The sequence below is a fragment of the Silurus meridionalis genome, chromosome 9 (assembly GCF_014805685.1).
Source record: "Silurus meridionalis isolate SWU-2019-XX chromosome 9, ASM1480568v1, whole genome shotgun sequence".
Taxonomy (NCBI): Eukaryota; Metazoa; Chordata; class Actinopteri; order Siluriformes; family Siluridae; genus Silurus; species Silurus meridionalis.
This window is the reverse complement of record NC_060892.1, coordinates 13006210-13023217: the sequence shown is the minus strand read 5'-3', so window position 1 is coordinate 13023217 and position 17008 is coordinate 13006210. Positions and strand designations below refer to the sequence as shown.

Genomic DNA, 17008 nt, shown 5'->3' with positions numbered 1-17008 from the left:
CAATTCAAAGACAAAATACAATTCATTTTAAGGATATAAAGCATATAAAGGATAAGAATGTTGCATCATTAAGAAAAAAAGTCATATCGTTTGTTCAGTGCATTAGGAATGTGTATTAGAGTAAAAGTGTGGCGAACATAAACCTAGAGTCACACCTGATACTTTGCCTAGGGGCTGAACTCATTTTCTCAATTTACATTCGTCCTCGACAGTAAAGCAACACATGCAGGTTCAGTGGGAATGGTAATCCCCGTCCAAGAGATTTTTCCTACAGCTGTTATATGAACACACACACACACACACATACACACACACATATATATATATATATATATATATATATATATATATATATATATATATATATATATATATATATATATACACACACACACACACACATACACACACACTATATTTTATATATATATATATATATATATATATATATATATATATATATATATATATATATATATACACACACACACACACATACACACACTATATTTTATATATATATATATATATATATATATATATATATATATATATATATATATATATATATATATATATATATATATACACACACACACATACACATACACACACACTATATTTTATATATATATATATATATATATATATATATATATATATATATATATATATATATATATATATATATATATATATATATATATACACACACAGTACAGACCAAAAGTTTGGACACACCTTCTCATTCAAAAAGTTTTCTTTATTTTCATGACCATGAAAATTGTAGATTCACACTGAAGGCATCAAAACTATGAATTAACACGTGGAATTATATATGGAATTATATACATAACAAAAAAGTGTGAAACAACTGAAAAATTTCATATTCTAGGTTCTTCAAAGTAGCAACCTTTTGCTTTGATTACTGCTTTGCACACTCTTGGCATTCTCTTGATGAGCTTCAAGAGGTAGTCACCTGAAATGGTCTTCCAACAGTCTTGAAGGAGTTCCCTGAGAGATGCTTGGCACTTGTTGGCCCTTTTGCCTTCACTCTGCGGTCCAGCTCACCCCAAAACCATCTCGATTGGGTTCAGGTCCGGTGACTGTGGAGGCCAGGTCATCTGGCGCAGCACCCCATCACTCTTCTTCTTTGTCAAATAGCCCTCAATGCCTTCAGTGCGACTCGACAATTTTCATAGTCATGAAAATAAAGAAAACTCTTTGAATCAGAAGGTGTGTCCAAACTTTTGGTATGTACTATATATATATATATATATATATATATATATATATATATATATATATATATATATATATATATATATACACATACACACACACACATATATACACACACATATATACACACACATATAAATACATATATATATATATATATATATATATATATATATATATATATATATATATATATATATATATATATATACACAAAATATGTGTATACACACCCACATGTATTAATTAAAGACTGCTCCACCCACATTTATCACACAAAAGTTTATAAATTGCACAGACATTAAGCACAGCTGCTGAGCATCATATGCACTCAGAGGTGCCAGTGCCATCTTGTGAGTAATTCTGGTCATAGTCTCTCAGATCTTCTGAGTTGACTATTCACTTTTATAGTAAGGTACTGATTTGGGGACAGACTCCAAACCTGTGCAGGTATGTTTGAACAATCTGTGGCATGCCTTATCTGGAAGTCATACACACATAATTGATTTCCCTTGGGTTTATTATTCACATGCCACAATGCACCGTGACGTGACATCACGTCACCTCATTCCCTGGGTGTGGGCAGTTGCTAAGATGTGGCTACGCCCCTAACAACATGTTATTTGAGAGTGTACAGTAGAGGTGATTGTTTTGGGTGTTGGATATCTTGTATTTATATTTATGTTTTTAGCAGCGCGTAACGGTTTTAACATTAAAAAAAGTCTTAGGCTATTAGTTGCTATTTTAGCCTTTTAAGATTCCTTTCCACAAAGTATGAAATTATCCTAGTAACAATCAAATTCTATAATTCTGTGCAATTAAATTTACCCCATATGATACCAGTCCTCTAATGATAGCATATATGTACAGAATACATTTCAGAGTAAACTTAGGATAATTTATTTGTTCATTAACAGGATCTTTTTTTTATATTATGATTTCTTAAGAACACATTTGCGGTTTTAATTCATCCTATTTCATCTTACTATTTGTGGGTTTGAACATGGGTGTCATAATAGCAGTTATAAGATTTTAAACAAAACTTTGACACTCCTAGAACTTGAAGTTGCACTGAAATGGGTGCTGGTGAACATATTTTCCGTTCCAAAATAATAGAAAGAATTATTTTATGTCATGTGATACTGGTCTGTGATAACGAAATCAGGCCCCCCAAAAAACTTAATTTCCCTTAACCCTGACTAATTACATTGTCCCTACTAAAGAAAATCATTACCACAGCATGATGCTTCTACCATTATGCTTCATTGTTGATCTTAAAGTGTGTAAAAAGGTTAGCAGTGTTTTGTTTCTGCCATAATACATACATTTATACAGTTTAACTAATCAGACAATCCAAAAACCTTTTTTTCCTAATTATTTGTCTCAAATGTCTTTTTGTTGTTGTTGCATACTTTATGCAATTTCATATGGTTAACCTCTTTTTTACATATTTACATTGTGTGCTATGGTGGAGGTTACATTCTACTGGTGCAACTGGCTGCATACATTTTTCATGCCACTGCTTACAAAACACAACTCCTGACAGAATATTCACCAGGTCAACCAGAATTTATTGGGCATCATTTGCCCTTTAACGCTGTCGAACTACCATCTGATTTACATAATTTTACCACAATTCAGAAAATTGTTGAAAACAGAAAAACTATAGTGTGACTTACAACCTTTATAGACCTACAGTTCTCCTACACCCACAAATAGTTAAACATTCTACCATAGTGTAATTCAAATATAAGAATAGAATGGGGCTTAGTAAAAATGTGAATCAGTTGTTTTGTACTTGCTAGATTAATGAAACAAAGTATTGCTTAATAATATTACATTATGTTTTATAGACTTAATATGATTTTTTTTTAAATCCTTTGCGCTTCAGTATGCAAGCATGAAATTTGAATCAAGTCTGCTTGAGTTTACAAAAAGGATTTAAATTGTCTATTTTTTTCAGCACTTAAGTACACTAGCCATGTCATTTGAGGAAGCCTAGTGCTGCATAGCATCCTATTTTCCATTGTTCTTTCTGTATTTAAAACAATCAAGTTCCTCAGTTTTTAACAACTCTTCAGATACATTGACAGTTAACAGTTGTTCATGCATCTATTCATAAAACCATACACAAATATTAACAATAGACACATTAATAAATGCTGTAAAAACTGGCTAACATAAAGCCTTCACTGGTGTGAACTGATTGCAAAGACAAATTCTCCTTAATAAGATGATTTATCAAAAAGGCAAATTTTGAATAAAATAAAAAAAGATTGAGTGGGAAAAGCATTATATAAAATAAGTAGAGTAGAAGTACAGTAGGATTTAAGCAAAGATTTCAAGTAAGGCTAACAATCTACATGTGAGTGTGCATAAGTAACACAATGTGGATATTTGACAAGAATTGTATTAAATACACATTGTTCACATAAGGAGATTTGTTTGCCGTTAAAGTGCCTTTGTACCCAGTGCACAATTTCCCTCTGAATTTGGCCACACCCAGCACACCGGTTTTGCGACCTACAAGACGAGATGAGCCCCCTGACCTGACACTCCTTAAGTTCTTTGAGGACAAACCAGATTTTCAGTTTCACATTAAACTGGGTCTTGATATAACACACCATATTATCTATTCAAAAAATTACATTTGGTTCAAAGTAATGTGATAATGTGCTATGTACTTAGATAATAAAATGTATTGCTTCTTCATAAAATACATATTTCTGAAGTCATTGCAGTTAAATGGAATTCTAAATGAAAATACATGATAGACATGTTCTGAAGATTAAAACATTACGATTGTGCAATAAAAAGCTAATTTTCTAATTTAGCCATGGAAAGCAATGGTAAAAGGTTAGTGTAGATAATTATGCATTTCTACTTTAGTAAAATGACTTAAAATGTATCAAAAGTAAATATTTAGATCTTATGAGAATTACAGTTAAATACAATTCAATGTACCAGTGTAACTTTGTTCTCCCGCACATCATAACTTTTAAGAGAGTGTTTACTATTGTTCCAGACACAGTTAGTAAACCCCCAAAGAACTCTACACACACTCTCACAAGGTCTCACTGGTGGTTCTCATTTAACACAATTTATGTATTGATTTCAAAGTCGTTAGGAATTAGTAGAAAAGTAAGGATTTACTCTGATAAAGTACATATTCTTAAAAATATATATTTTTCTAAGTGATTATATAGTTTTAGATTTTCTCTCCTAGCAATACATTAATACTACAAGTTAATTTTATTCGTCAGTTTTGTTTAGCACCACAGGAAACCCTTCAGACAGAAGTTTATAGTTTCTTGGTTAATATGACTTTTTTTTAATAATTCATATATAAAACCCTGATGAGGTAAAGACTGTCATAGCTGTCAAAGTAAGTGATCACACGAACCAACTTGTCCATATTCATAAGGTTATATGCACAATAAATGGAGAGCAACCACAATGAGTCATTCCCTGACAAATTTAAAGTTGCAGTTGCTGTCAGATATCTGTGGAATAAAGGAAACATAACAATTCCTAACATGCAACTGCTGGAAAAAAATTAATTTGGGGTGGTACCTGTAACTCTTCCTGTCTGGCCACATCACCCAACCAGATCATGGATAATTTGCCTAAAACAGATGATTTGTCTTGTGTTCGTGTTGCTTTAAGCAATCTAGCATAATACCCAGGAATGCAGTTCTGCAGAGAATGTCAGAAAGTAAGCCCAGCGATGAAGCCAATGAACTTCCCGTTTGACACAGACAAAAGACCCGCATCAAAGATGGCATCTCCTGTGGTAGCATTCATCTTTAGTTTTCTGATACAAAAAGTACTATTTCCATTTTTTTTATTTGCAGTCCTACATGCAAGAGATACTGGTTGCACACTCCTGGCATTACGAACAACGCGCAGCACTCTGAAACACCTGCTGAAGTTTAAGTCTATTATTCATTCAGTAAATACTGTATTACACTCCTGAGATACCTGAGCAAAGGTGTGAGCAGTAATTAAGTAAACATATAAGACTAAACCTGCTTGCCTGTGGCATTCATTGATGGAAAGCAAGGTGACAATACATTTGCTGATGGCTTGTCCTTAAACAGGAGTCAAAATCAACTCAAACTGTCAACATGAATGTTAAGTATATTCTTTGGATTATTATGAAGTAGAATTACATAGCAGTTCTACATAGTATATTAATGCAAGACAGATTTATCTTTAATGCTTGTTATTTTATTAAAATTCTATTTACATTATTTTCAATTGTTCTTAGTCAAAATTCGTATTTTTTAACAGAACGGACACTATTGACAGGTTTTTTTGCTAAGTATAAAATAATTAAATAAGAAAACTTTTCATTTAAATTCTCTACAGTAGTACATTTTGATATACATGAGTGCACTGTGTGAGCAGGATCTGATATATAGTAATTCTCTAAATTCACAACAGAGCAACATTTGTTTCTCTGGAAATTGTTTAATATTTCCTGTCTCATTCTTATCAACCTGAATCAACGCTTTGCTAAACAATCACTGGAACAGATCTTAGATGATTCCTGATTCAGTTCAACAAAAGTGACATAAATCCAGAGACTTTCACAAGCAAGTGATTTGTTTTTGAGTTGGCTAGAGGAATATTGGGCTATTTTTAAGCACAGATGGCAGAAAGAAAGTAAAAGAAGACACCAAGCAATCTTATTAAAGAAAATGTTCCTTATTAAACAAAATGAACTGATGAGTGTGGGTTTGCTTGGAGCTTTGCAAGGACTTCCAGTATGTAATTCAGGAAACACTTAGTGGCTTTCAGAGAAAATGAATCCCCGGAGCAATAACGTACCATCAACAACCTATGTGACCATTTGTTATATTAATTTGTATCTGAATTTTCTATAAGAAACCATACAGTCTACTGAGAATATAATAAAACCAACCACAAATCACGTTGTACTTGTGAAATTAGAATATCTATAACCAATTAGAATTTGTTGTAGTTGAATCCCTGTTGAATCCTTGGCCAAGTGCCCACATGCCAAGCATTGGTGATTTGGGTGTAACACAGCAGCAAGTATCGACCAGTATTTTAGACACCCTAGCGTCTGCTTCTAAACAAAATATACCATTAAAAATGACAGCATGCAAGTCAGTTATTTATGACGCATACTGTAAGAATGACATTTCCTTATAGTAAAGATTTACAATTTAATTGCATGTGACCATACAAATTAAACCAAAACATAAATCCATAAAATGTATTAAATCCAAAAAAATTATTTTTACTGCTTTATTCAAAGACTCAAACACTCAACACTTTTAACCTTCTTATACTACAACAAGGTGTCAACAAATACAATTTGGTATTAATTAATAAATGACACCATCAGTTACAATGAAATGTCTATCACTTATCATTCACCTTACATCAGCAACAAACTGTCTCTCTCTCGCCAGCCTCTTTTTCTTTACTCTCTTAAAGGTGGCTATATTACAGACTAACAGTAAAGCAGTAAAGCTGGCTATCCTGAAGACTTCCATGTGTCAGGAATTATTACAGCTGTACCTTTGATTGCTATAATGGACACTGGAGACTCTTTCCTTAGCTGCAATAAACATGAATGGTCATCTATTTTTTTTGATAGACCTCATGTAAGCTATTTGAAATGAAATGATACTATATTACAAGGCATTAGTATTAACTTGACAGCTAGATTTAAAGTCAACTTAACTTCAAATGACATAGTACATTAGGACAATGTGCATTGTACTGGTTCTCAATTTCTGGTCCTGGACTAGATATTTCGGTGTACTCATACACCATCACAGCTCATCTACACTGGTGTGTTCAAGAAGGGAACAATTATCTCGTAGCAAAAAAACTACAGCACGCAGAGCAGAGATTTCTCTGCAACCAGGAATCACATCATCATTAAAGATGAATCACATCATCATTGAAGATGTAGTGAAATGCTCATGGAACATGTCTAGGTGAAAAGTAGCCATGTGTACACTATCAGCACACACGTGTGTGTGTGTGTGTGTGTGTGTGTGTGTGTGTGTGTGTGTGTGTGTGTGTGTGTGTGTGTGTTGGGGGGCATTCAGTCAAAGGCTTGGCTTTGTCTTGGAATAACCTGTCAAGCAGGTTGTTAACAAAAGTATATAAAGATAGTGATAGACTGACAAAGCAATATGTTGTACAATATCACTATACAACGTCTGGGAGTTCACAATTGTGGGGCAACTTTCACAAGTTCACTGCTCTGCTTTTTGTGACCCAGATATTGAAACCAGTGTAAGGTATGAATAGGAAACATCACAAATATCTTCATTGCCGTCGTTGTACTCCGTGAAAAACTTGCCTGGGCACAGATTTGAAGAGTTTCTCGGTTGAATCCATGGCTTTTTGGTGGCTCCTTCCGTGAAACCGCTAAGAAAATGAGTAAACATGACTTGATCTTGTGAATACTAATTAGGTTGGGAGAGCTTGCATGGCGAGTTTTTCAACTGAGGCAACAGCGACATCTACTGGCGCCGTGTGGAAAATTCCAAATGTACTATTTTGATTTGATTTTATTAGCAGTGTTAAAAATATATGTATTTTTAAAGGAACATTTGTGTACACCTGACCATGATAACCATATGTGCTTGTTGAACATTTCATTCGAGATTTAGTCTCGCTTTTCTGTCAAACTCCACTCAATTCCACTAGACTTTGTGTGCTTGTGGAAATTTCTGCTATAATGTATATAATATAAAAATTGTAACTATTACATATCAAATATACAAAATGGATGGAATATTTTTTTATTATTGTAGCTACGGAACAACACCTGGTAAAGATGAACACTGGTTTAAGCAATATGATGAGAAAAATAAACTTCTATATCAGGATATCCACCCCAGGTTTAATCCCAAACTCTTAAGTATTACACATATAGAATACTGGGTATGGTGTGCATGACTGGGTCTGTAGACTCGTAAAGAGGATATAATATACATTAAAATGTAACCACGAATGTCGAGGGTTTTTCTTTTGGCCAGGCCTGTTTCCGCACCACTTCCTTGTTTTTTTTTTTTCAGATGTGGTTGGGAGTTATTCCTGTGGACTTCACGGCGCTTTCGGCGAAGTTTCGACTTAACCTCCGATCTTTCTAATGCAAAAAGAAACCAAACAGGGAAGCAAACACTCGTTTTTTTGTAGTTTATTTATTTACTGACGTGTCAGGACTAAAAACCATAAAGAAGCCACTCGACTCTGTGTATCAGCCGGGCTGTTAGAGTTAGTTAGCGGGTTAGCCGGCTGACTAGCACCCGAAGTGCCTTCATTAGTCTTTATATATATTTTATATTTCAGCTATTGAACAAACACAATGGCAGATGCACACGGCAACGACAGGACGGATGAACGTGAACTACAAGGTGCAACAGGTGGTGAAGGTAGGAGCCAAACTGAGCAGATAAACGTGTGTATATCATATAGATGAAATCATGTTTAAACCTTCTTCCGGATAGCCTTTAGCTCGTAACTGAGCTCAACTTAATCGCTCGCTTCTGTTTAAATTGGGTTAATTTTATTTAACATTTTACTGATTAACCTTCAGACAGGATGAAGATTTAACACAGTTTGGTACAAACAAACAAACTTAACATTCCAATGAATCAGTAGTACCCCATTTAGAACTTTCTTCTGACGTCATCTACAAAGAGCGAGCGAGTGTGTGTGTGTAAGTAGGGTGGGGGTCAAAATGTGTAGTGTGCCCCTGTATAGCTTTGTTTCCTGCTCAAAGTAATTTACAGTATGACCACAACAACTGACATGAATCCATTTATCTTTATTAACCACATAATTCTAGTCAGGGTCCTGGTGGATATGAAGCCTTTCCTAGGAACATTAAACCCTGGATGAATTCCAAACCAGTTCAGAGCAGATGATGTCAGTTCAGAGCAGGACACCATATCAAACACATTCATTTTGGTAGTCAAGTTACTTTGCACATTTTTGTGTCAGCAGAAACCCCCAAAGCCATGTGAAAAATGTACAAAACTCCAGAGACTGTAACTTCAGCTCATGGTTGAACCTGGGGACTTTGGGCTCTGAATATGCCCAATTCATGCCTTTAATCAGTTAGTTTGCCTACTTTTTAACTTGGGGCATGTCAAGTTGAAACAGAATAAGACATGAAATAGGGAAAGAACATCACAGACATTGTGATGAGGATAAATAGAACATTTCCAGGGATCCTATTACGCTCTGTTGAGAAATGGTGGTAGCAAACACAAAGACAACAGAAGAACAAAAACAGTCGTTAAGAAATATTATTTAAACTATATATTATTTTATTACCTGTCGCTTAAGTTTAATCCAACATGAGTTTTGCACCAGATCAGCCCATTTAGGTTTTTTCACCATGTTAAAATGTGTTTAACCCTCGTCTTTGGAGCACATTAGTAATTTTTTAAGGACACAGATGACTGATCAGCACAGGAACGAGTGCAGTTCAGAGCAGGCAATCACAGCAGCACAAAATTATTGTTTTTCAATTAGTGCACATTTAAAACAAAAATCAATGTTTAGCAGGCAACTAGTTGTTATAAATGTCACTGATCTTACTATGTGTAAAAAAAAAAAAAAAAAGAATACATAAAAATAAACAATGAATTATATATATATATATATATATATATATATATATATATATATATATATATATATATATATAATTCATTGTTTATTTTTATGTATTCTTTAATGTAAAGCACTTGGACACTTTATAATCAAGTGGAAAAAAGATTATGAATACGAATTTAATCAAACTGAGTTATGCTTTTATTATTAAATTTAAAATCTGTCATCTGACAATCATATCACACTTCTTTTTCAAAATAGTCATGCCACATGACATCAGCAGCTATGTAGCTATGAGTCTAAGTTGTTCTGTCCTCATTACAGCTACAACTCTGAGTGTTAAACACACAGTTTTTTTTTTTCTTCCAGTTCCATAATTCACTTTTTTTTCCCTTTCAGATGTCATTGATGATAGGATTATAGAAGAAGGTGCTATTGTACTGAGAGGGTATGTACTTTAACACACTTATTTAACATTTCTATACTTCAATCGGTGGCCATATTTTCTTTTGTACCTATTTGTTTTGTGTTCCTATGAAGATATGTAATAGAGCGGATCAATACAGCAGACCCAGCCATGCACGTGAGCCCAATGGACCTCGGTGGAACAGCTAATGAAGCAGATGATCCTCATTTTAAAGAAGTTGTAGACCAGCTCCTTAAAATAGCTGAGGAGTTAAACCGGAACGCAGAGCTTCAACAGTAAGGAAATATTTTGTACTGATATTGATGAGTGAAATCACACAGTGATGCATTGATGCTTAATATAAAGGCAACGAAAATTAAGTAAGTAAAGAAAATACGAAAGAGTTTTATATAATGGACCTTGCGAAACGGTCAGTGTTGTTTTTTGCTTGGACTTGAAGCACAATTGGCAACCTCAGAATCTGATCAAAAAACTGACCATGTGCTTTTAAGCTAAATTCCATTTGTTTAGGTGTGCAACCTATTAGGCACTGCTGTTGGTGGATGTGACTCATATTTTGTGCTGTTTGTATCTATTTGATCATGAATTCTTGGACTACTTTGTAAGAGTGTCTCGCATCACAGAAGACACCACCAGACATAACAATCAATCATTTAACAATTTGCATTTCTTTCATGTTTGTACATTTGACATTTTAAACTCATTAAAGGCCAATTGTGATTTGTCACATAGGACAAGGTTTAGAAATTTGCAACAACAAATATTGCTCAGCTAAACCCAGCCTCATCTTCAGTAACCACTTTGTCCTGCAGCTGGTCATGCTTTTAGGAGAGACCATAAAGTAAGATCACAGACACCCATGATTGTTTAGAAAGACAGCCTTCTCACCCAGACAGCAAGATCAGTGAAAGGTCTCTTATACTCCCAGCATAATCAGGCATCTAATATCCCAATGATTTTCAGATTAAATTCAGAATCGTCTTTTAAAGTGTGGGTAAAACTTGTTTTGATCTCATAAGTGTGGACTTGTTGATTTTTTTTTCCCCTTAAGATCTTTACTTTTTTTTTTTTTAAATCGAAATTTATAAGTAAAAAAAAAGCAACCAACTGCTTCTATTTTTTCTGAATTTACAGATGATCCAAAGTAGACACAGTATGTATACATGTTCAATATGACTATATGTTTGTCTCTGGACAGTCTCATCAATACTGTGCAGGCGAACTGTGCTCAGGAAGTGTTCATGACTGTGGCCAAGAGCATCTTTTCAGATGGCATAAACTGGGGGCGAGTAGTGGCTCTTTTTCATCTGGCCTATCAGCTCATTTACAAGGTAAAACATACCTGCTGTGAAGGTTTTAATAACATGAGAAAAATGCATCAGTTTGATATGTCGTACAAAAATTCCTAATGTTTTTAAGTGAAATGGTTTCAAAGTTAGCAACACTGCTGGCTAGGTTGCATTTTGCATTTAGTGTGTGTGTGTGTGTGTGTGTGTGTGTGTGTGTGTGTGTGTGTGTGTGTGTGTGTGTGTGTGTGTGTGTGTGTGTAAAAAAAAAAATATATATATACAATACACATGCATCTCAATAACTTATTATTGTATATTGAATATTAATAAAAAGTTAAAAGGTTGATTTATTTTAGTAATTCAATACAAAAATTGAAACGTGTATATTATATAGATTCATCACACACAGACTGATATAAGTGTTTATTTCTTTTAATTTTGAGGATTATTGCTTACCCCGAAAAAAAAACCAAAATGTAGTATCTCAGAAAATTTAAATAGTGTAATAAAAGTTCAATATTGGAAACTCGTTGGAAACACACTAACCAGTTAATTAAATCCAAACACCTGCAAAAGGTTTTCAAATGGTGTCTTAGTCTGGTTCAGGCTACACAATCATGGGGGAAGACGGCTGACTTGCCAGTTGTCCAGAAGACTATCATTGACACCCTGCACATGGAGGGTTGTATGGAAGGAAAAAATGTAGTAGAAAAAAGTGAACAAATCACATTCAATAATTTGGAGAAGATTCACAGAGTGGACTGCAGCGGGAGTCAGTGCTTCAAAAAGCCACCACACAAAGATGTAGCCATGGGCTACAACTGACGCATTCCTTGTGTCAAACCACTCCTGAACCAGAGACAACCTCAGAGGTGTCTTACCTGGGCAAAGGACAAAATGGACTGGACTGTTGCTCAGTGGGCCAAAGTCATCTTTTCAGATGAAAGGAAAGAAAATGTTGCATTTCATTTGGAAATCAAGGTCCCAGAGTCTGGAAGAAGAGAGGAGAGGCACAGAATCCAAGTTGCTTGAAGTCCAGTGTAAAGTTTGCACAGTAAGTGGTGGTTTGGGAAGTCATGTCATCTGTTTAGTGGTCCACTGTGTTTTATCAAGTCCAAGGTCAGCACAGCTTTCTACCAGGAATTTTTTAGAGCACTTCATGTTTCCTTCTGCTGATCAGCTTTATGGAGATTTATTTTTCCAGCAGGATTCGGCACAGACTGATCACCTCCATGCCATGCCGAATTGAGGCAGTAATTAAAGCAAAAAGAGCCCCAACCAAGTATTGAGTACATATACAGTAAATAAACATACTTTCCAGAAGGCCAATAAATTCACAAAAAATGTTTTTTTGTTTGGTCTTATGAAGTATTCAAATTTTTTTAGATAGAAGGGTTTTTGTTAAATATGGGCCAAAATAATCAAAATTGAAAGAAATAAACACTTGAAATATATCAGTCTGTGTGATGATTCTATATAATATACGAGTTTCACTTTCTGTGTTGAATTACTAAAATAAATTAACTTTTTAATAATACAGTGAAACCCCGTTGTACGAGCAACCTATAGTACGAGCAAACGGAGATACGAGCAAACTCGCTCGCAAAATTTTACCCTGTTTCACGAGCAAATTTCGAAAGCACGAGCAAACCCACGCTGCCGGTTCCCCGTTTTCGGCGGAGGGTCGCATCAGTCACTTAGTTGATGACGTATCACTCAGTCGCTCTCATTGTTCAGTGCAGCAAAAACGTAATTGTGGCAGCAAAAACGTAATTGGCGCGCGCGTGGTGCTGTGAAAACTAAAGTAAATAGAATTACCATGGAAACCGAGGAGCTTACGAGCGTTTTGTGCGTCTCACACTCGCAATCAACCACTGCTACATGCGTAAGTGTTAAATTATGTTTATATTACGGTTATTTGCGGTGTATTTGTTTTTAAAAATAAAACAAATACTATTTAAGTGCAGAAATAAGCGATCGAATGACATCTCGGAACGGATTAAATCACTTTTACATTCATTCCTATGGGGAAAATTAGTTCGAACATACGAGCAAATGGACACACGAGCAATTTTCAAGAACGAATTATGCTCGTACAACGGGGTTCCACTGTATTCTAATTTATTGAGATGCACCTGTGTGTGTGTGTATAAAACACACAAAAATCTCAAACATCCTAATATATAATAATGGGTATGTCAAAGGATATTTATTTATTTTATTAAGGAAGTATTTATTTATTATTTATTCAGAGAAATAAGAGCAAATCTGTTGCTTTTAAATAGCTTCATAATTGTTACTACATGTTTATCTGTGGAAGTGACACAGGAGATTGAGTGTGCAGAGGATATAGAAGCTACTGGAAAGACTCAGTTCTCTAGTCTTCCCACCCCTCTCTTCCTCCCTCAGGCACTGACTCAAAACCACTTTGAAATCATCAAGAACATCATTAGCTGGGTATTGCAGTTTATCAGGGAACACATTTCCGCCTGGATCAGACAGCAAGGAGGATGGGTAAGTGGTTGGTTTGTGTGTGTGTGTGTGTGCGTGTGTGTGCGCGAATGCTTTCTGGCCACCCATACAGAGCCACACAGGTCGACTCAGACACAGGCCACCACACACAGAGGATCGCCCACTTGAGTGTCAGGAAACATAAATGCACAAACCTTGATGCATTCCATATACAGGCGTTCTTTACAAAAATACACATACAGCAAAAGCTCAATACAAGCACACGTGAAGTGTATAATAAACACAGATATTCTATTTTTAAGATTTAAATGGAAATCAGATGTATCGCATGTATTCTTTGTGGATTCATGTAGGGGTCAGCTTGGCAGACGATGATTCAGCACGCTGCAGCCCGGATTATCACTGCAGAGACTAATTACTGCTAATTTACGATAATGTACAAACACACAGTAAGAGGGAGGGTGGTTGTCATCATAACAATTACTACAGACAGACAAAAGTAGTCAGGGGGTGGCTGAATTTGTAGCTTTGCTTTACATGTTCATCTCGCATTGCATCTCAAGTGTTTTGCTCGGATGTTTGCGTGACGGTGTCCAAAGACCATCATTACAGCACAGCGAGATGCGGCGAGCATGTGTGGCACAGAAACTCCTCCAGATCTGGTAGGAGTCAGTTGGTGAGTTTTATAGCTCAGACGTGATCATAAAGGCCATAGTAAGTGCGGTCCGGGTTTTAGACTTCAAACAGCCCAGCGTCATGGAGCATGCTGTGGTTTACACTACTAAAATTGTGGGGCCTCAAGTGAACACGTGACCCTACTCCAGTGTGAGTGTGAGAAAGTCGGTTAAAGGCAGGCACAGGTGGTGAAGAACATGCCTACAAACATTGGTGGCTTTTTGTGGAATGCAGCTTCAGCCTAAATGAAGGTTTGTTTAAATTAACACATATTTTGTGTTAAACTTCATTACATTTATTTAGATTTGGGAAAACAGATTAAGGGGAAGCCACAACATTATAATTAACTTGTAACTTTGAAGTTAAAAAGTCTAAAAATGCAGCTGGTTGTTACAAAGCCCTCTGTCTTATAGACTTATAATAATAAAAAAAGAAACAGCTTTACAAAAGTAGATAAACATGTAGTTATTTGAAAACATGGTCTATTTTTCTGTCGAATGCATGTGATGCCACTCATTTTAGAGGAAAGTGCTATGTCACCCTTTACATACCTAATCTCATGGATTCTTACAATTGGCTAGTATCAATGTGCTTGAGAAAGTATTCTATCCCTTCCACCTCTTTTGCTTCATTGTCACATGATCACTGTGAGTCACTAATATAAAATATCAGACTTCTTTTGCTTACAGGAAGAGTGCTGAGATTTAAGTTGTCCTGTTTTGCAGGCTGGGGTTATGCACAGCGTGTCAAGATGGCGCACCGTTTCCATCGTTGCAGCAGTGGCATTCATAACGGCTGTTGTTTACTGGAGAAGAACTCGCTGACCTCCCGAATATCATGAAAAGATCCAGATTCACCTATTTGCACATCTGGGAAATTATCAGAAGCAATAACAATTGATCATGGTCTTTAGATCTATTTGGAAACTTTCAAACAGTGAGGAATAAGAGCTTTGATTCAGGAAAGTGTAGATTGTGCTAATATTGTGTGTTCATACTGTAAGACACAACTATTTATTAACAATACTGTGTCCTTTTTTTGATACTCCACTACATTTGTTGCAGTCTATTTGTCCTCCACAGCTCTTAGAATTTTAATAAGTGCCAATATCTTCAAGCCCTACCTCCAACTTGGTGAAATATCTGACAGCAAATTTATCAAATCATTTTAAATTTTTTTTTTTTAAATTGTGTACTATTGTACTTGCATTCAAAATATATATATATATATATATATATATATATATATATATATATCTCTTTGCAGCAAATTTTTTTAATAATGTCGTCTTTTTAACTCTTGCCTCAGCTGGTCAAGTCTACTTTGCAGGGATGTTGTGAATGTCTTTACACTTATTACTTAGTAGAGAAAATGTTGTTTTCCAGCTCAGACACTAAGAGGCAAATGTTCTGCTCATGTGATAAACAGAAAATTCCACAAGCAATACAATAATCACTGCTTTATTCACAATGAAAAAAATATAAAAGCTTTACCATTGGATTACTGGGACTGGAGTTTTAAAACATTATTGCAGCTACCAGCTGAAGCTACTATGTATAAATACAGTGTGTGTGTGTATGTGTGTGTGTGTATATATATATATATATATATATATATATATATATATATATATATATATATATATATATATATATATATATACACACACACACACACACACACACACACACACACATATATATATATATATATATATATATATATATATATATATATTCATTCATATACACGTATGTATATATACATACATATACATTTATATACATGCACACATTATATGTATACACACACATATACATATAATGTATATGTATATACATATACATTATATGTATATGTGTGTGTATATGTATGTATATATGTAGCTTTTTCTGTGATGACAGTTTTTTTAGATTGGCAGGGAAATTTTATAAGTGAAACAATTAAGTAATTGAATATTTGAAAATGGTAATTTATGTTTACTTTTTAAATAATTCAAAATAAATTACAAGCATACAGGGCCCATTAATGTGTTTAAGTGGTGGTGTGTGAATTCAGGGAAATTATACTTTGTCTTTGTTTACATCTAAATAAATGTGATCATGTGTCCTTCTGATTATGCAATTTATATTGTTATTTTTAATTGATTTTTTTTTAGATGGCCTCGAGCTTCCTTGGCTGCTTATTTATTTATTTATTTACTCATTTTTCATTTATTTAAATTAGTGTGTCCCACCAAAAACATTGGAAACCGCCCCAGTAATTGAAATACTAGCAAATACTATGG

At 34.6% G+C, this 17008-nt stretch overlaps 2 protein-coding genes across 3 annotated transcripts in view; one reads left to right on the top strand and one right to left on the bottom strand.

The window, feature by feature from the left end:
* ano1a (anoctamin 1, calcium activated chloride channel a) overlaps nt 1–7815 on the bottom strand; it is a 39846-nt gene extending 32031 nt beyond the window's left edge. For both annotated transcript variants that reach the window (XM_046857087.1, XM_046857088.1), the window contains exon 1: nt 7592–7815. In XM_046857087.1, coding sequence (XP_046713043.1) covers nt 7592–7679 — 88 coding nt within the window. In that variant the 5' untranslated portion in view covers nt 7680–7815. The remainder of the gene's footprint in view (nt 1–7591) is intronic.
* Nucleotides 7816–8307: 492 nt separating this feature from the next.
* zgc:153993 (uncharacterized protein LOC767645 homolog) lies at nt 8308–16221 on the top strand. Its single transcript, XM_046857092.1, has 6 exons — nt 8308–8669; nt 10258–10306; nt 10399–10560; nt 11484–11616; nt 13984–14088; nt 15447–16221. The coding sequence occupies exons 1-6, from the start codon at nt 8603–8605 to the stop codon at nt 15543–15545; spliced, it is 615 nt and encodes a 204-aa protein (XP_046713048.1). The 5' UTR covers nt 8308–8602; the 3' UTR covers nt 15546–16221.
* The last annotated feature ends 787 nt before the right edge of the window (nt 16222–17008 follow it).